The 17,686-nt window shown below is 28.0% G+C and overlaps 8 protein-coding genes across 9 annotated transcripts; 4 read left to right on the top strand and 4 right to left on the bottom strand.

Annotated features, from left to right (window-relative positions):
* Positions 1-133: 133 nt before the first annotated feature.
* LOC113792219 (uncharacterized) lies at positions 134-1,929 on the bottom strand. The gene is made up of 3 exons (XM_075824269.1): positions 1,802-1,929; positions 1,026-1,640; positions 134-955 (listed from the first exon to the last, which is right to left on the bottom strand). Exons 2-3 carry the CDS (start codon positions 1,545-1,547, stop codon positions 335-337), a joined length of 1,143 nt encoding a protein of 380 aa, XP_075680384.1. The 5' UTR covers positions 1,548-1,640; positions 1,802-1,929; the 3' UTR covers positions 134-334.
* A 464-nt stretch (positions 1,930-2,393) lies between these two features.
* Positions 2,394-4,177, top strand: LOC142646125 (pyruvate kinase-like). Its single transcript, XM_075824266.1, has one exon. It carries the CDS (start codon positions 2,395-2,397, stop codon positions 4,054-4,056), a length of 1,662 nt encoding a protein of 553 aa, XP_075680381.1. The 5' UTR covers position 2,394; the 3' UTR covers positions 4,057-4,177.
* Positions 4,178-4,348: 171 nt separating this feature from the next.
* On the top strand, positions 4,349-5,236 carry LOC113792170 (cytochrome c-like). Its single transcript, XM_027342074.2, has 3 exons — positions 4,349-4,482; positions 4,553-4,832; positions 4,891-5,236. Exons 2-3 carry the CDS (start codon positions 4,658-4,660, stop codon positions 5,034-5,036), a joined length of 321 nt encoding a protein of 106 aa, XP_027197875.1. The 5' UTR covers positions 4,349-4,482; positions 4,553-4,657; the 3' UTR covers positions 5,037-5,236.
* Positions 5,219-6,724, bottom strand: Sap30 (SIN3-associated polypeptide 30). Its single transcript, XM_027342073.2, has 2 exons — positions 5,671-6,724; positions 5,219-5,592 (listed from the first exon to the last, which is right to left on the bottom strand). The coding sequence occupies exons 1-2, from the start codon at positions 6,559-6,561 to the stop codon at positions 5,437-5,439; spliced, it is 1,047 nt and encodes a 348-aa protein (XP_027197874.2). The 5' UTR covers positions 6,562-6,724; the 3' UTR covers positions 5,219-5,436.
* A 111-nt stretch (positions 6,725-6,835) lies between these two features.
* Positions 6,836-8,346, top strand: LOC113792168 (uncharacterized). The gene is made up of 2 exons (XM_027342071.2): positions 6,836-7,189; positions 7,252-8,346. Exons 1-2 carry the CDS (start codon positions 6,950-6,952, stop codon positions 8,344-8,346), a joined length of 1,335 nt encoding a protein of 444 aa, XP_027197872.2. The 5' UTR covers positions 6,836-6,949.
* Positions 8,347-8,349: 3 nt separating this feature from the next.
* Positions 8,350-13,296, bottom strand: LOC113792167 (uncharacterized). Of its 2 annotated transcripts, XM_075824265.1 has the most exons (4): positions 13,073-13,296; positions 9,820-10,808; positions 9,454-9,752; positions 8,350-9,385 (listed from the first exon to the last, which is right to left on the bottom strand). In XM_075824265.1, exons 2-4 carry the CDS (start codon positions 10,676-10,678, stop codon positions 8,474-8,476), a joined length of 2,070 nt encoding a protein of 689 aa, XP_075680380.1. In that variant the 5' UTR covers positions 10,679-10,808; positions 13,073-13,296; the 3' UTR covers positions 8,350-8,473. The 2 variants fall into 2 exon arrangements, with proteins under 2 accessions (XP_075680380.1, XP_027197871.2); XM_027342070.2 differs by lacking the exon at positions 13,073-13,296 and having other exon boundaries at positions 9,820-11,028.
* Positions 13,297-14,827: 1,531 nt separating this feature from the next.
* On the top strand, positions 14,828-16,002 carry LOC113792284 (uncharacterized). Its single transcript, XM_075824270.1, has 2 exons — positions 14,828-15,700; positions 15,774-16,002. The coding sequence occupies exons 1-2, from the start codon at positions 14,944-14,946 to the stop codon at positions 15,989-15,991; spliced, it is 975 nt and encodes a 324-aa protein (XP_075680385.1). The 5' UTR covers positions 14,828-14,943; the 3' UTR covers positions 15,992-16,002.
* A 36-nt stretch (positions 16,003-16,038) lies between these two features.
* LOC113792183 (uncharacterized) lies at positions 16,039-17,258 on the bottom strand. Its single transcript, XM_027342087.2, has one exon. It carries the CDS (start codon positions 17,170-17,172, stop codon positions 16,135-16,137), a length of 1,038 nt encoding a protein of 345 aa, XP_027197888.2. The 5' UTR covers positions 17,173-17,258; the 3' UTR covers positions 16,039-16,134.
* Positions 17,259-17,686: the final 428 nt, after the last annotated feature.

Raw genomic sequence — 17,686 nt, 5'->3', positions numbered from 1 at the left:
TATGTCTTTAGGTTTTTTCAATTTCAATTTTTTTGTTTTATTTTGAAATTTTGTAAATTAACAATTTTTCTTCAAATTTTTTGTTTTCGAAAAAAATGAAATAAAATGAAATAGACAAACAAAAAGCGAGAAAAGAGATTTTAACAAATTAACTTTGTTTTTTTACTAAATGTTTGGAAAAAAAAAGAATTGGAAAAGATTGATTTTGTGTGTGTGTGAAAATAGTTTTCGCGGTTGTTTGACCAAAAAAAAGAAGTGATGATGATTTTTGAAATGATGATGAATGGAATATGTATGGATGATAACTAGCGGTTTTTTTTTGATGTTTTCTATGTTATAGATTATCAAATTTTTCCATTGTTGATGGTTCATGATCAGTTTTACGTAATTCATCATAACGTTTACGTAATTGATTTGATAAACGTTGTTTATCAGGCATTATATAACCAGGTGCTAATAGCCGTAATAAACGTTGAAATCCTTTTCCTTGTAATACACATAATGGTCGACAATCAGTAACAAGAAAATCAATTAAACATTGTGTTATATCATCAACAAATATTATACTATCTAAACTACGATCAGGTAATGGTTCATCTTCAATTGTTATTTGACCAATATTATTATTATTATTATTATTATTTGAATGATAATAACTATCATTTGATGTACCGACAATATCCATACTATCATTACCAATAGTATCATCCATAAAATTTGAATATGATCGTTTTAATTGACGTGATGTTTTCGATGTTGGTGTATTACGCATCTGTACTTCTGAATGCATCGATTTTAAATGTGAATAAAAATTTGTTGTATTTCCGGAATAACAAAATGTTGATGCACATATTTTACAAACAACTTTTGTACGATCCATTATTTGACCATCATCATTGGCAACAAAACCAAAATAAGTCCATACTTCGGAACGTGCATGTGGTAATGGTACAACCTAAGTTATAATTATATTTTTTTAAAATTACAAATCGATTAATTTATAATGACAAAAAAAACAAACTTACCCGAACAACTTGAATATTATCAACATTTTCTAATTCTGATTGATTTTTATCACCACCATGTCCATCATCATCATCAACATCAACAACATTATGATCGTTATGATCATTAACATTATGATTATCCATTGATGATGATGATTGTATTATTTGTGGTTGTTCATCATCATCATCATCATCAATAATTTCCGTTGATTGTTCTTGTTTATTATTATTATTATTATTATTTGAATTAATAGCATCAATAGCGATCGGTATTTCAGTTTCATCACCACCACCACCATTATTATTATTATTATTATTATTTTTATTCGTTATCGTTCCCATCGATATATTTTTCATCATTTCAGCAACATGATTATATTCATTACGATGTTTACGTTTTAAATGATCAATAAGATTTGTTGTATTACCCGAATTACGATATGTACTTTCACATAGTAAACATTTTGTATTTTTAACATCAACTGGTTCAAAATAATGCCATATTGGTGAACGTGAATTTTTTGTTTTAGTTTCAGACATTTTCTTTTTTTTTCTTTTCGTTGTTTATTTATTTTGTGAGAAATATGATCAACAACGTGAAAAAATCAATGTTTCAATCGAATTTGTAACTTTCTGAAAAATAAAAATAAAAATATGAGATAATGGAGAGAAAAAAAATCTAAAATCATCAAAAAGAAAAAAGAAAATCAAATCGAAAAAAATAAAGAAGAGCGCGGGTAAATGGAAAAAATCGTAAACGATACAAAATTTCAAAAATATTGATATATCGATACTTTTGATGGTCACACACACCGAATGGGCCAACATTAAAGTAAAAAAAAAAAAATATCGAAATCGAATTGCGAGCGAAAAAAAAGAATATCAAACGAGCATCGTTTTTTTCGTTAAAAACGAAACAACAATCGAACAAAAAAAAACAATCGATGGATTTTTAGTTCGTTTTGTTACCGTCAACAAAACTCAATGTTAGTGGCGCTACTAGCGCAATTGAAAAAAACAACGTGATTTTAACGTCCGTTCATAAACAATGTTTCGTTTTTTTTGTCAAATCATCTAAAAGCGCGCGAATTTTTGAAAAAAAACGATTACGGTTCCGGAAATAACATTAATTCTAATTTTAGTTGATGATTATCAAATAGGTGATTTGATAGTTTTTTTGGTTAATTCAAAACCAGATCATCATATAAATGAATTGAAAAATAATATCACATCAATAAGATTATCAAAGGCAAATTGGTTACTATGGAAATTTGATTTTATCAATATAAATCAAAAAAAAAAGAAAAAAAAAGTGGATCACGTTTCTGTGACATGTATTATCGTTTGAGTGATTGATAAGCAAACGAATACATCCATATAAAAATGAATGCATTCAATCCATTTTATTCATTTTTTTGTTTGTTTTAATAAGTTTTTCTTTGTGTTTGTGTTAAAAAAAATCATGTCAAATTTGAAAAGAAGTTCAAGTAAATATCGTAAAGATAAAGATACAAGCTATATGCTTGATCATTTAAGTTCATTAGATATTGATGCTGAAATACCATATGAACGTTTGACCGGTATTATCTGTACAATTGGACCGGCATCCAAAAATGTTGATATATTAGTAAAAATGATACGTTCCGGTATGAATATTGCACGTTTAAATTTTTCACATGGTACATATGATTTTCATCGTGAATTAATTGAAAATGTACGTAAAGCAGTAAAAATTGCAGCCGCTGATTATGATGAACAATTTTTACCTGTTGCTATTGCATTGGATACAAAAGGACCAGAAATTCGTACCGGCCTATTGGAACAAGGTCCAACAGCTGAAGTAGAATTGATTAAAAATCAAATGATTCGTATAACAGTTGATGATGCTTATCGTGAACGTGGATCATCCAAAATTCTTTATATTGATTATAAAAATCTGGTTAAAGTTGTAAATATTAACAGTAAAATATTCATCGATGATGGACTTATTTCATTGTTGGTCAAAGAAAAAGGTTCAGATTATCTTGATTGTTTAGTTGAAAATGGTGGTTCAGTTGGTTCGAATAAAGGTGTTAATCTACCTGGTACATTAGTAGATTTACCAGCATTATCGGAAAAAGATAAAAATGATCTTTTGTTTGGTATTGAACAACAAGTTGATATTGTTTTTGCATCATTCATACGTAATGCTGATGGTGTTAAAGTTATAAGAGATTTTTTGAAACAAAATGGTGGTGAAACAATTAAAATAATATCGAAAATTGAAAATCATGAAGGTGTTAAAAAAATTGATGAAATTCTTGAAATTAGTGATGGTATTATGGTAGCACGTGGTGATCTTGGTATTGAAATACCACCGGAAAAAGTTCTTTTAGCACATAAAATGATGATAGCTAAATGTAATACGGCTGGTAAATCGGTAATTTGTGCAACACATATGCTAGAAAGTATGATTAAAAAACCAAGACCAACACGTGCTGAAGTATCGGATGTTGCCAATGCTGTATTGGATGGATCGGATTGTGTAATGTTATCGGGGGAATCGGCTAAAGGAAATTATCCAGTTGAATCCGTTCAAATGATGCATCGTATTTGTTTGGAAGCTGAAGCAGCTATACATTCAAGAAATTTATTTCATGAACTTGATTATATGACACCACCACCAACAAATGCAACAACAGCAACAGCTATTGCAGCTGTTTGTGCATCATTAAAAGTTGAAGCTTCGGCCATTATTGTTATTACATCGACCGGGCAAAGTGCTTATACAGTTGCAAAATATCGACCAAGATGTCCAATAATTGCCATATCAAGAAGTAGACAAGTTTCACAACAGGCACATCTTTTCCGTGGATTATTACCAATTTATTATACACAACCACGTAAAGAAGAATGGACGAATGATATGGATGCTAGAATTGAATTTGGTATTCAATATGGAAGGAAACGTGGTTTTATTCAATCAGGTGATTCAGTTGTATTGATAACTGGTTGGCGACAAGGTTCTGGTTATACAAATACAATGCGAATAATTACTGATTTACCTTGATCATTAATGAAACTGAAATTTTTAAATTTTTCTTTTTTTTAAAATTTACATAAACCTAATAATCAGAAACAAAAAAAAAAACAAATAAATTTACAAAATTAATATCTTTTCAAATTAGAAATTCCGTCACCTTTTTTATGAACGGTATTCGAAATCGAATTGTTCTTGTTACAAACTAAAAAGGTTAAATCCAGCGAAAAAGGTAGTGGTTCAATTGAAAGTAAGAAATGGCCATGATGAAATCAACAAAAATGGATGCGCAGAAGCGATTTGATTTTAGAATGTCGTGTATTCTTATTGCACATTTTCTTGCTTGCTTGCTGTGTGTGTGTATCATCATCATCATCAGTATTTATAGTGATTGTCCTTTTACATTGAATTTTGAAGAACAATTTTCTTTTTCATTATCATCCTCGCGCCGGATTTGTATGTTTCGATTTTTTTTCTGTTTTTTGATTCGATTTTTAATTAATTTTTTTTAATTTTTTTTCTTTAGAATTTACTTAATTATTTATTCATTTAGGTTATTGTTAAATTTAGATTTTTATTTTAATTTATTTTTCCAAACACCAACAACAACAGCGACGATTTAAAAAAAAAAATGGGAGCTGGAAACGCCGAAAAAGGAAAGAAAATTTTTGTACAACGTTGTGCTCAATGTCATACGGTCGAAAAAGATGGTGGCCATAAAACTGGTCCAAATCTAAATGGTTTGATTGGCCGTAAAACTGGCCAAGCACCCGGTTTCGAATATACCGATGCAAATATTAAAAAAGGTTTGAATCTCATTCAAGTTTTAGCAAATTCAAATTAATCTTTTTCTCAAATCCAAAGGAATCACATGGAGTCATGATACATTATTCGAATATTTGGAAAATCCAAAAAAATACATACCCGGTACAAAAATGGTGTTTGTTGGTCTGAAAAAAGCACAAGATAGAGAAGATTTGATTGCCTATTTGGAACAATCAACCAAATGAATGAAACATTAACAACAACATTTGAAAATTGTATCAAACAGCTCTATCATTTCTTTGATTCTTAACAACAACAAAAAAAATTATTTAAAAATTTTACAGATTCCATCGTTTCTTCCCTCTTTACACACACCATACACATACATCTATATTTAAGAAATGAAATGAAATAAATTTTAGGATAATTATTAATGAACGAAAAATTGATTTTTTTATTTATTCAAAGTGTGTTTTCATGCAAAAAAAAATATAGAATATTCTTCTGTTTCTACAGACGAAAATGAACAGAAAAAAAAAGAGAATATTTAATTCATTGAGGAAAAAAAGAATGTGCGACAAAATCGATGATTTTTGATGATAATTTTGTTGATGATGATGATGAAAAAAGGATGGTAATATCATTTCATTCTTTTGAATTATTAAATTCATTCGATTTACCATTACCATTATTATTATTCGAATTGTTGTTGTTGTTGTTACCATTTTTTACCATATACATAAATTTATTGATAACATCTTTTTCATTTACATCCAATGAACGAAAATGTCGTTGAATTTCCTATTTTTTTTTTGTTATGTAATTAAGAAAAAATATTAATTAGAAAAATTTTACTTTCGTAATTAAATTTATACTTACATCAGCTAATTGATTTTTATTACTTGCATGTTTAATTGGTAAACGAAAATGACGTTTATATTTACGTAATGTATTTACTTGTAAACTATGAAAATCTATTGGTGATGATGATGTTGTTGATGTATATGATGATGGTTGCTGTTGTTGTTGTTGATGATGTTGTAATCCATATTTTCCACTATTATTCATATGATGATGAGAATGATGATGATGTATAGATGAATTTACATTCATTATTGATGGTACAATTGAATGTTGTATCATTTCATTTGATGAATCATTCATTAAACCATTAAAATCATTCATTGAAAGTTCATCATCAATCATACCGATACCATCATCATTACCAATCATATTTACATCTTTACGTTTACGTTTACTATTCGTACGAATTGATTGTATTATTTGTTTATGATGTTCACAAATATATGCATGTGATGAACGTGGATCAACAATTAGCTGTAATTTTCTTTGGGCTACCTGTTTTTCGATACGTTTCGAATATGATGCATTACCTGCATTTCTTGTACATTTTGTACCATTTTCAATCAAACAACATAAAGATAATGCATTATTATTATTATTATTATTTGTTGTTGTTGCTATTGTCGTAATCGTATTTGGATTATTCGTTATTGTTGTCGAAGCTGTTGTTGTTGTTGTTATTGTTGATGGTGTAGCCGCCGATACTGATACTGATGTCAAATTCATATTAACAAGATTATTGATTGTTCCAATTATATTACCACCACCACCACCACTACTGATAATTGTCGAACCAATATTACCACCATTCAATGTTGTTGTTGTTGTTGGTGGATTTATAGTTGTTATCTGATAATTTATTGAACTATTATTGTTCGATTGTTGTTGTTGTGGATTGATTCCCATAATTTCTTTTTTTGCGGTTTCTTGAATCTTGAATATAATTAATGTTTATATTCGATGATCATAATCATTGAATCTTTTGATTTTTGTTTGTTTGTTTGTTTGTTTGTTGACAACATTGATTTACATTAATATCATATGAATCTCGCGTCGTCGTTTGATGTTCGCCATACTCCATATTGAAGACACAATATTCAAGGGAGGAGCTTATTTGTTCCGAGAGAAAGAGAGAGAGAGAGAGAGGAAGAATCTTTTTCCATCCAATCCAAACTATTTGGGTAGATTTTGACAGCAGCTGATTCGAATTTCGAAATTTAAACTTTGATGACTATCAATTTGCAATGAATTTGGTTTCGAAAACATTTTTCCATTTGCAAAGAAAAGAAAAAATATGGATCCAAACGTAAAACTTTATTTTTGTCCAACAAATTTAAATAATTCATTATTAATCAATGATAATAATGATAATTGTTCTTCTGGTTTTTATAAATGTATCGGTTTTGAACGTGGTTTTCTTCAACAATGTAAATTTTCATCAAATTTACAAAGTGATTTTCATTCACATCTTCAACATGAACATGAATTTACGAAATATTTTTGTCGATATTGTTTTCTAAAAGATTCTTCAAATGTTTGTTTTTCTTTTTCATTTACCTTTATATTGGAAATTTTATCTTTTCGTTTTTATTTCAGAGAAGATATTTTCGAAGTCCAATCGCTTTGATCACTCATTTGGATAAGATACATAAAAATCAACATTTTCAATGTAATTGTTGTTCATATCGTGCCATAACTGCTGATCATGTTAATCTACATCAATTATTTTGTCATCAAAATGTTTGTCAAGAAAATCGTTGTATTTATCAAAAAACACCGCCACAAAATTCTTCATTGAAATTGAAATATTTTTATGATAAATACCGTATTGAACATATAGCTGAAAATCCACATCGATATCAATGTCTTTATTGTAAATATTGTTCGAATATATTTCAAGAAACTATTCAACATTTGGTTCGTTTACATCCAGAATTTCCATTACTTTATTATGATGATTGTGATGATGATGAATTTTCCACTAATATCAACAACAACAACAACATTCAAACATTATCGAATGATGGTGATCATCATCATATAAATAATGGAAAATTTATTAACGTTCGTAATAATGCTATTAATCAAAATACGAATGAATTTTGTTGTTTTTTCTGTGATGAAAAATTTTCTTTAAAGAAAAAAATTCGTGATCATTTGATTCAACATTTATTTGATTCAAATGAAAAAATTCGTCATGAATTTTTTGAAAATTGGATACAAACATTTATATCGAAACAACATAGCTTTAAAGAATTTTATCCACAATGTCCAATTTGTTTGAAATTAGGTTTCAATCCTATTGAACCGAAACTTGTTACCGAATTTGATAGTAATAATCAAAAACAACATTATATGGAACATTCATCATTTCAAAAATTTAAATGTTTAATTTGTTTTAATGATCAACAGATTGATTATTGGCTAAAAGATTCATATCATTATATTATTAATCATATGAATGAATTTCATTCGGAACAAATTCAAAAATCAATACCATTTGATTTAAAAAACAATAATATGATTTTTTGGCGACAAATCAAACATTTTTTACAGGAAAAATCTATACTTATGGAATATACCGCAACAAACATGGAAATGATGAAACATTTTAATAATGATAATCTAAATGCATTGAAACGATTGGAAGAACAATATCAACGACATTTGTCATTATTTTTTTTTGGTTGAAAAGAAAAGATAAATGAAAAATTTTATTGACTTGGTTATATAATTTTTTTCAGAAATAATAAAAAAGTGTTAATAAATTATTCGGGCTACCATGGGACAAATCAAAGTTCAAAGTTCAAATCATGTGTTAATCATCACAGTCATCATTATCATTATTATTATTAAAATTACAATTTATCAATTTTTTATTTGTAGGATAAATATGAGGAAATTGTAACCAATTCTGTCCATTACTACTACGACGACGTTTATTTAAACGTTGTTGCTGATGATGGTGATTGTGATTCATTGAAACACGTGCACGTATTGCATCGAATAATATTTCATTTAATAAACGAATTAGATTATCAATTCCTAATATAAAACCATAATCACATGATGATGTTGATGGCGGCGGCGGTGATGTTGATGATGATGATGATGATGATGATGGTGTTGTTGATGATGATGGATAATTGAATGATGTATGTGCAAAATCAATCAAACGAATATCGAATCCAGGTATGTTGTTGTTTGTGCAGGTAGTTGCAGATGATGATGATCGAGAATGATGATGAGGATGATCACGATTACAATTAAAAAGAATATCTTTATTATTATTATCAACATTATTAAATGATGTGGATGTTGATGGTGATTCTTCAGTCATTGAATCAAGACTAGATGATGTACATTCATCATCATCATCATCATCATCGTCATCATGGTCATTATTGGTGATTATATCATTTTGGGCAGTATAAAAATTATCATATTGATAGAAATAATTATCATGTTCATCATCTGAATCATCTGAATTTGAATCAGCATCTTCTTCTTCTTCGTCTTCTTCATCGTCGGAGAATCTCCGATGATGATGATGATGATGACGTTGATTGTGACGATTGACAACATCCAAACAACCTTCCGTTACAATTAATAATGATGTGGAAAAAAATCTTAATGTTGTTTGTCGTAATGTTTCAATTATTTTTAATTTTAATTGTTTTAATCTTGATATGATTGGACGAATTAGATAGGTACGATTATGGAAATAAATCTTTTGGTAGAAGAAAAATGAAATGGTTAATGAATGAAAGAAAAGAATTGAATTGAATGAAATATTACCTCAAGTTCATTACGAAAACCATTTTCATTTTTAATACGACGACCATGATATTTATCACGTTGATATAATTTATATTGATTTTTCGATGTTGTCGATGTTGATGATAATTTTTTCTGATAAACTTGCATACCACAAATCCGAATACCTAATGTAGCGGATGTTGTTGATGCACATTTTGCCATTTGACGGCGACGTTTTTCATCCGATGCATCATCACTATGTTGTCGGGTACCCATTTTCAAATCCAATATACATGGTAGATGATAATTGGATGTTATATTTTCTAATAACATAAAATCTAAAATGAAAACAAGAAAAAAAACAAATGATTCTTTGTTGTTCAGTTGAAAAAGATTCAAAATTACATTTTTGATTTGGACGAGAACTATATCCACGTTGTTGTTGTTGTTGTTCAAAATGATCTATTCTTATCGATTCCAATAAACGATGATCATCATTACAAATCGATAATCGTACACGTAATTCTGGTTTTTGTTGATTTTCATTTGATTGATGTTTATTATTATTCGATGATGATGATAAATTTCTTATCGGATGATATAATATTGGTAACATACTTTCATTATGACAAATTTTTACAACACCTTTATATCTTGGTACAAAATCAAATAATTGCCTGGGAATGTTTAGATAAAAATCCAATTCTTTTGGTATTAATGGTTTACAAAGGGTATATTGATTTAATAACATTATTTGTGTATGTCCACCAACTTGATGATTATATGGTAATAAACTAATAATATCTTCTTTAATATTTAATGTTGTTGTTAATTGTTGTTGTTGATCAATTTTTGATTGATCATTGATTTGGTTCGATGATGATTGATTTGAATCATGATTATCATTGATGATATTTTTAAAATAAATTGATGGTGTTGATGTTTGATAATGTTGATCATGATGATGATGATTTTGATTCGAATTCGAATGATAATAATTTGATAGATCAAAATTCTTGAAACGTATCAATGAATTTGAACGATGTAATGATGATTGTGGATTGGTCGTTGTTGTTGTTGTTGTGGTAATATTCCAGGAAATTTTTCGATAAGGTTTTGATGATGATCGATTATCATCATTATCATTATGATGAAATTTTTGATATTTATCATCATCATCACCATCATTGGTTATTGGAAAATTAATCGATCCATTTGATGATTTAAACAATTCATCAAGATTATTTTGATGAATATTTTTCATTTTTTTTCAATTGTCTTTTTTGGGGTTTGGGGGTTAAACACATAAGAATGTTCACCATAAACAAACACAATTTTTCAATGTTTTTTATTTTATCGATTAATTTTGGTCCGAAAAACATTCGATTTTTTGCCTATTTGAAAAGAAGAAAAAACTGATAAAATTTTTTTGTAAAACAAAATACAATATCGGGTGTGTGTGAGGAGTGTGTTGTTGTGTATACGGTGTGTGATATGTGGTGTGACAAAAAATGATTGCAGCAAACTTTTTCTTTGTTTTTTTTAAAGGAAAAATGAAACCAAATATGAATGAATCATATTTCTCACACACACACATACAGACAGAGTATCAATTATCGGTTACACTGAGAATATTTTATTAAAACAAGAAAAAAATAACCCCAGCAACAGCCATGATTAATCAAGAATTGTGTGTTTGTTTGTTTTAATGCAACCGTTTTGCAAGCCAAAAAAAAATATTCTTTTCAAAGAATCTCTAACTAACTAACCAACCAACCAGAAAGAAAGTAAAAAAAAACATTTCATTCATAACTATTTTGTTGTTGTTGTTGTTCTTAGTTAATCCGGTAACGAAGAATGCACGCACTTATGAACTTAAGAATTTTTTCTGCTTTTTCACTATATTCAGAATCGAAAAACGAATTTAGATTGGCAGCATATTTTCTGTTGTTGTTGTTGTTTTTCTAACTGCGAAAAGCAGAGAGAGAGAGAGAGAGAGAGATGTATTTTTTTAAGAAAAACATCAACAGTAAAAAATGCAAAAAAAAGAAAGAAGGAAAGATGAAGGCTCAACCACCACTCTCACCACCACTCATTACATTCAGTTATATGAAAATATTTTCTCATTCTCCTCTTCTCCATCACCCATAATGATATTCACATGTTTTTTTTTAATTATTTGATTGAAAATTGCAGTTATTTTAGTCATACGATTTTTTTCAAATTTTGATGAAATTAACGTCATCATGATCATGATGATTAAATTTGGCTCATGATTTTAGGTAAACATTTTTATTGCTTTTAGAAAACTTTTATCTCGAATCATTCAAATCATTAATGATGAATGATTGACGGATATTACAATGGGAGAAAAAATCACAAGCAAACAAACCTGTGATGTGTGTTCAAGGTATTGGTTTATTGGTCACTTTTTGATTCAAACAAACAAAATTTTTTCTATGTCGTTCAACCAACCAACAAAACGGAAAAAAAATGATGCGTAGATTTTGTATTCACGTTCGTCGTCGTTGTCGAAATTCTCAATGAATGAATGAATGAATGAATGAATGAATGATCCACTCATAATTCAATGAACTTTTTCATTGTTACGATGTGGATTGAAATGGAACCCAAAAAAAAAAAAAAATCATCATCAATGGATCCCCCAATGCATACACAGAAACAGAACAAACAAAACAAACAAAAAGGTGCACGAAGGCAATATAGCAACACATATGAATTCAATGAACTTTTTCACCAAAAAAAAAAAACAAGAAAAGAATATTCTTGTTTTTTTTGTTTCATCCCATCCAAACACCCGATATATACCACTACTACCGTATTACCGTATTATACTACCGTATTATTATTGAATGAATTTTCTTTCGTTTTTCGTACATCATCCTAATCATATAAGATGCTTACCCTTTTTTTGTTTCAAACGGATGCTAAAAACAAACGAAAAATGATGATGATGATGATGATGATGATAATGAGGATTGAACACTATTCGATCGATCGATCGATCGATTGGATTATTTTTAGTATAGAAAAATTGATAAACTATTGATTGATTGGAAAAACAAAACGTCATTTCCTCTAACTTCACTTTTATCATGATTAGACAATAATAATGATAATAATAATGGATTTTGGTGTTTGTTTGTTTGTGTGTGTGTGATTAGCATATTTATCAAATCATTTAATGAAAGATTTGATTGATTGATTGATTGATCGATCGATCGATCGATCAATCTAACCGCCGTCTAACCTGATAAATCAGAAAACAGAAAATCAATTTTTTTTTCTTCTGGATTGATTTGTTTGTATATTAACCACCAAATTTGGTAGTTAAAAAAAACATAGCAGTAGTTTAGTTTATAAACACACATTGACTATCACATCATTTTTTTTTTGCATTTTATCAACGAAAAATTTTCCATTTTTGTTTCGAAAAAAAATTGGAAAATTTTTCGTAAAAAAAAACTTTTCCAATCAAAAATGAAAAATATGAAAAACAAAATGATGGATTGACCTTTGAAGGTTGTGTGTTGCTTTGTGTGTTTCCGATTGGAACAAAGTTACAAATCAAATCGAAAATGATTCAAATAAACAACAATTTCAACAAAGAAACAAAAAAAATTAAATAGACACTTACCCGATCGGAAATTAATTGGTTTTTAAAAAAAGAAAGAAATGTTGTTTCACACACACACAAAAAAAATCGATTCACAAATGCTGAAATGAAATGAAATAATAATAATTTTTTTTTTTTGAAAAGGAAAAACAAAAAGTATCAATCGAAATGGAATATCCAATGTGTTGTATTTATATGTGTGTGGAAACAGAAAACAAAAAACAGCTAGATTTATTTATTTATTTAGATTTTTTCTCTCTCTCTCTGTCTCAATATACACACACAGAAATACGTGTGTATGCTTGCGTGAATCCACACACACACACACACTCACATAAGCATCCAATTCAAGTGATTAATCAATCAATCAAACACAAGCACACTTGAAGATTACAGAGAAAAAAAAAGAAGTCTTATGTACATACATACATCATTGATTTGATTTGAAAAAACGGATGGATGGATACATCTTATCACATGTTTTTTTTTTTTTTTTTGTTGGATTTTGAACACACGCAAATGAATGAATCAAAGTTTATTATTATTTTTGGTGTGATAAACTAAAAAAAATTGTCATCCAAAAGTGTGCTGTGTTTTTTGGATTGATTGATTGATTTATTAATAAGTGATAATTGTGTGTAACCAGAGAAAAGAAGAAAAAGATAAAGAAATTCTTATCTTAGCAGCAGAGAGAAAATGGATTTTGTCCATTTTGGTTTATCCATCGATCAATCAATCAATCAATCAATCAATGGAGAAAACGAGAAAAATCTGTAAGAAAAACAAATCGCTTACCACTTGTTGATGTCTTATTGTTGATGATGTTTTGAAACCCAAAAAAACAAACACTCGTTACAAAATGATAAACATTGGAAAATTTTCATAGGAATATTTTTTTCTGATTGAATCGATTGCGATGCGGAATGAAAAAATCGAAAGAAAATGTTTCTTTCTTGATTGATTTTTAATTACCGAACATATTTTGTTTGTTTGTTACTATGGTTGATTGCGAAAAAAAACATTTGTTGTCATTGAAATGGGGATATTTCATAGTTTTTCAAGTTCAATACATTATTATACAATTTTTGGAAAGAAACATTGGTGAAGAGGAAAAAAAGCTTATTATCATCGTCATTTCATTTCATATGATGATTATCCAGATTTCATATGATGATGATGATGAAGAAGGAAGGAGGCAACCTGAACATGATTCAGCAGAATCATTTGGTTTGTTTTTTTTGAAGGTGATTTTTTTTTGCTGTTGCTTTTGATTCATAATGAAGCAAAATGGCAATAATTTGTTGTTGTTGTTGATTGATAACAAATCATCGCCGAATTACGAATGAGTTTTAAACGAAAGGAGAATTCAAGGTAAAATACGTTCGATTACAAGCTTCAGAGATTGATTACGATCGTACGTTTTTCTTTTGTCGTGTGTGTGTGTGTGTTTCGAGATAAATACTTTTTTCAAACTGTTTTTGGTCGCGAATTAAGTAAACAAAAAAAAATTGTTTATTTTCATAGAGAAAAACAACAAAATAAGAGAGAGAGAGATAAACATCCAAATGAATGTATTTTTTTGGGCTGTTTATGTAATCGATTGATCGATCGATTGATTGATTGATTAATCGAACAATAACCTTCTTTTTTTTCGTTTTTCAAATATTTTTGTTTTTCCCGCTTTTACGATACATAAATCAAATTGTTAAAAACTATCATCACTAGATGTCGTTACTAGGTGCGAAAATTTTTATATAATTTTTATTTACAAAAATTCAATTTTCTAATTTTTGTTGTTGTTTTTTTTCCCTATAAATTCCAGAATATAAATCAAAAATTTATCCCGATAAAACAAAATAATTTAACTTACGACAAGTGAAACAAAAAAAAAAATGACTCGAACAAACGATGAAGATGATAATGAAGGCCATCAAAAAACAATGAATAAAAAAATTATCCGTTCAGCAAAATCTGCAAAATCAATTGTTGGTAATGATCGAAATCGATTATATAATTTTCGTTTAAACGTATGTGGTTCACAAAAAATATCACAATTACGTTTACAATTTATTTTACAACCATTTAGAATATTATTTGAACAATTTCCACAACAAATAAAAGAATTACAAACGATGATTGATGATTTTAATTATATTGATGATAGCAACAACGGTGGTGGTAGCCAAACAACAACAAAAAACTGTAATCAATCTTTGAATAAAGATCATATGGATAAACAAAAAAATTCAACAAAAATCACTACCACCACCACCATCAATGCAACCATAATGAAGGCAACAAACATGTCAAAAATGTTTTTACTTAATCAAAAATCTAAACAACAACAACAACAACATTGTTGTTGTAATTATAATTATCATCAGATACCATTATTTTTAACATATAATGGTTATATTGATTCAGATCAAGATTTAATGATTTTATTGAAACAATTAGAAAAATATGAAGATTTTTATTTAGATTGGTCAAAATCATTTATACGTTCGATTCAACTTTGTCGTCCATCACAATTTGCTAATAATAATAACCGGTTATCAAGTTCACAACCAAATTCACAACAAAATATTGATATTGAAACAAAAGATTATTGTTTAAATTGTGTGGATGAATTTGCTGAATCTATACGGGGTAAGTTGTTTTTTTTATTGAAATTTTCATTGATTTTCAATTAAAAAATTTTATCGATTTTTTCAATTGATAGAATCATCATCAAATTATCATCAAATTCTAATGCATAGATTTCGTATGATTACTAAAATGCAACGTAATCCACATTTGATTGATTATCAAACGCATTTTGATATTGGTATTCGACAAATTTATTATGATTTAATGTTAAAACAACGACAATTGTATTATTATTATCAATTAACATATGATTTGATAGCAAAAAATTCACAAAAATTCATTTCATATTGAAAAAAATAAAGTAAATTTTTCTTTTTTAAAAAAAAAAATCCAACAAATATTTATTATTTTTTTTTTTATTTCAAAAATCAAATCAATTTCAAATAACAAAGGTCGATAATTAATTAAATGAATTAAGTAAAAAAAAAAATAATTTATAATTTAACAGTATCATCCATTCCCCAAGCAATAGCAGTTGCACCAGCACTAACTAAATGAATTGCATTTGTTCCAACACGTTGACCGAATAAATGTAAATTTAAACCAGTATTTGAAAATGATTGTCCAATATTTGTCATATGATGACCAGTAAGATTTAAATTGAAACCGGTAAATGCACCAATAGGACGTATAACATAATGATCGGTTACATTTGATACAATTTGTGTACCATTATTTAAACCAGATGTAAATGATTGTATACCATTATCGGCCATTGATTTTGCTTGTTCATTAAATAATTCTAAATTATTCACCTGATTCGATGCTATATCGGTAATTTTTTGTGATAAAATATTTGGTATTGATATTGATTTCAATATAACCGGTGCTGATATTACTGAACCTAATGATGAACCAGACATAACATATTCAGCATGTGTTTGTGTTGATTTTAGAATGGCTTCAGCACTAACATTAATCGGTATCATTGCAGCACTGATTACAGCATTAGCTTGATTACGTAAAAAATCAACAAATATTTGCCAATAAGTTGGTCGACTATATTCAAGAATCGATGATGATGATGATAATGGATTTATGATTTTTGATTCATCACTGGTTGGGAATGGAATCGATGATTCTTCTTCAGTATAATTAACAAAATATAATCTGAATTTTTTCATCAAATCTTCATGACTTGGTACATTTGGATTGGTAACGGCCAATATTTTGACACTGTTGTTATTTGATGATGATGATGAATTTTTGGATAAATCATCAATTTCCAATAAAACACTATCAGCACCGGTTTGATTAACAATATTATTTGCCTGTGTAAATAAATTCAATAACATTGAATGATTAGTTATGGCATCAGGATTCATTGCCATTTCGGCTAATTGTTGAACATTAATTGTTTCGGGTGGAAATATTTCAGATAAAAATTCTTCTTGTTGTTCACTGAATATTGATCGACAATCGACCATCATCAATGACGACGATAAAATCAAGAACAAAGGTAAACGAAACATTTTTTTTTGGCTGAAAAAGATTGAAAATTGATGCAAAAATTGTCAAAACAAAAAAAAATTGAAAATAAAAACCAATTGAAATTTCGTTTGGTAAAAAATTTTCATTTTATATGTTTTTCCAAAAACCGAAATATATTTGAACCCGGTTGAACTTGACAAACTAAAAATTAAATGAAAAACATTAATCATCGATTTGATAATGAAAACAAAACAAAATTAATGATGACCCATTCAATTTTTACCATCATCATCATCATCATCATTATCATCATCAATTGAAAACATGAATGAACCATGATTAAAAATGGAAAGAAAGAAAGAAAAAAAAGAAAATGTCAAACAACCAACCAACCAACATATTGTTCTACATCATCATCATCGTCGTCGTTGTTATTATTATCATTATTGATTTAATTTGATTTAACACACCAAAACGATGATGATAATTTTCATTTGAAAAAAAACAGGAACAACAAAAAAAAAAAGAATAAAAATTTGTCATTTCAGCATAATT

Source organism: Dermatophagoides pteronyssinus, unplaced genomic scaffold (assembly GCF_027571235.1).
Source record: "Dermatophagoides pteronyssinus isolate colony J.1.1.1.1 unplaced genomic scaffold, Derpt_VIB-CSIC_2022.12 sq0063, whole genome shotgun sequence".
Classification (NCBI taxonomy): domain Eukaryota; kingdom Metazoa; phylum Arthropoda; class Arachnida; order Sarcoptiformes; family Pyroglyphidae; genus Dermatophagoides; species Dermatophagoides pteronyssinus.
The sequence above is the reverse complement of the archived record's forward strand: the minus strand, read 5'-3'. Positions and strand labels throughout refer to the sequence as shown.

Coding starts and splice junctions, on each gene's coding strand:
- LOC113792219 (XM_075824269.1), bottom strand. CDS start 1,547: ATGTCTGAAACTAAAACAAAAAATTCACGTTCACCAATATGGCATTAT. Junction 956..1,025: donor ATAATATTCAAGTTGTTCGG/GTAAGTTTGTTT, acceptor ATTATAACTTAG/GTTGTACCATTACCACATGC.
- LOC142646125 (XM_075824266.1), top strand. CDS start 2,395: ATGCATTCAATCCATTTTATTCATTTTTTTGTTTGTTTTAATAAGTTT.
- LOC113792170 (XM_027342074.2), top strand. CDS start 4,658: ATGGGAGCTGGAAACGCCGAAAAAGGAAAGAAAATTTTTGTACAACGT. Junction 4,833..4,890: donor CGATGCAAATATTAAAAAAG/GTTTGAATCTCA, acceptor TCAAATCCAAAG/GAATCACATGGAGTCATGAT.
- Sap30 (XM_027342073.2), bottom strand. CDS start 6,561: ATGGGAATCAATCCACAACAACAACAATCGAACAATAATAGTTCAATA. Junction 5,593..5,670: donor ATAAAAATCAATTAGCTGAT/GTAAGTATAAAT, acceptor AAAAAAAAATAG/GAAATTCAACGACATTTTCG.
- LOC113792168 (XM_027342071.2), top strand. CDS start 6,950: ATGGATCCAAACGTAAAACTTTATTTTTGTCCAACAAATTTAAATAAT. Junction 7,190..7,251: donor TTCTAAAAGATTCTTCAAAT/GTTTGTTTTTCT, acceptor TTTTTATTTCAG/AGAAGATATTTTCGAAGTCC.
- LOC113792167 (XM_075824265.1), bottom strand. CDS start 10,678: ATGAAAAATATTCATCAAAATAATCTTGATGAATTGTTTAAATCATCA. Junction 9,753..9,819: donor TTCTCGTCCAAATCAAAAAT/GTAATTTTGAAT, acceptor TTTTCATTTTAG/ATTTTATGTTATTAGAAAAT. Junction 9,386..9,453: donor GTTTTCGTAATGAACTTGAG/GTAATATTTCAT, acceptor TTCTACCAAAAG/ATTTATTTCCATAATCGTAC.
- LOC113792284 (XM_075824270.1), top strand. CDS start 14,944: ATGACTCGAACAAACGATGAAGATGATAATGAAGGCCATCAAAAAACA. Junction 15,701..15,773: donor ATTTGCTGAATCTATACGGG/GTAAGTTGTTTT, acceptor TTCAATTGATAG/AATCATCATCAAATTATCAT.
- LOC113792183 (XM_027342087.2), bottom strand. CDS start 17,172: ATGTTTCGTTTACCTTTGTTCTTGATTTTATCGTCGTCATTGATGATG.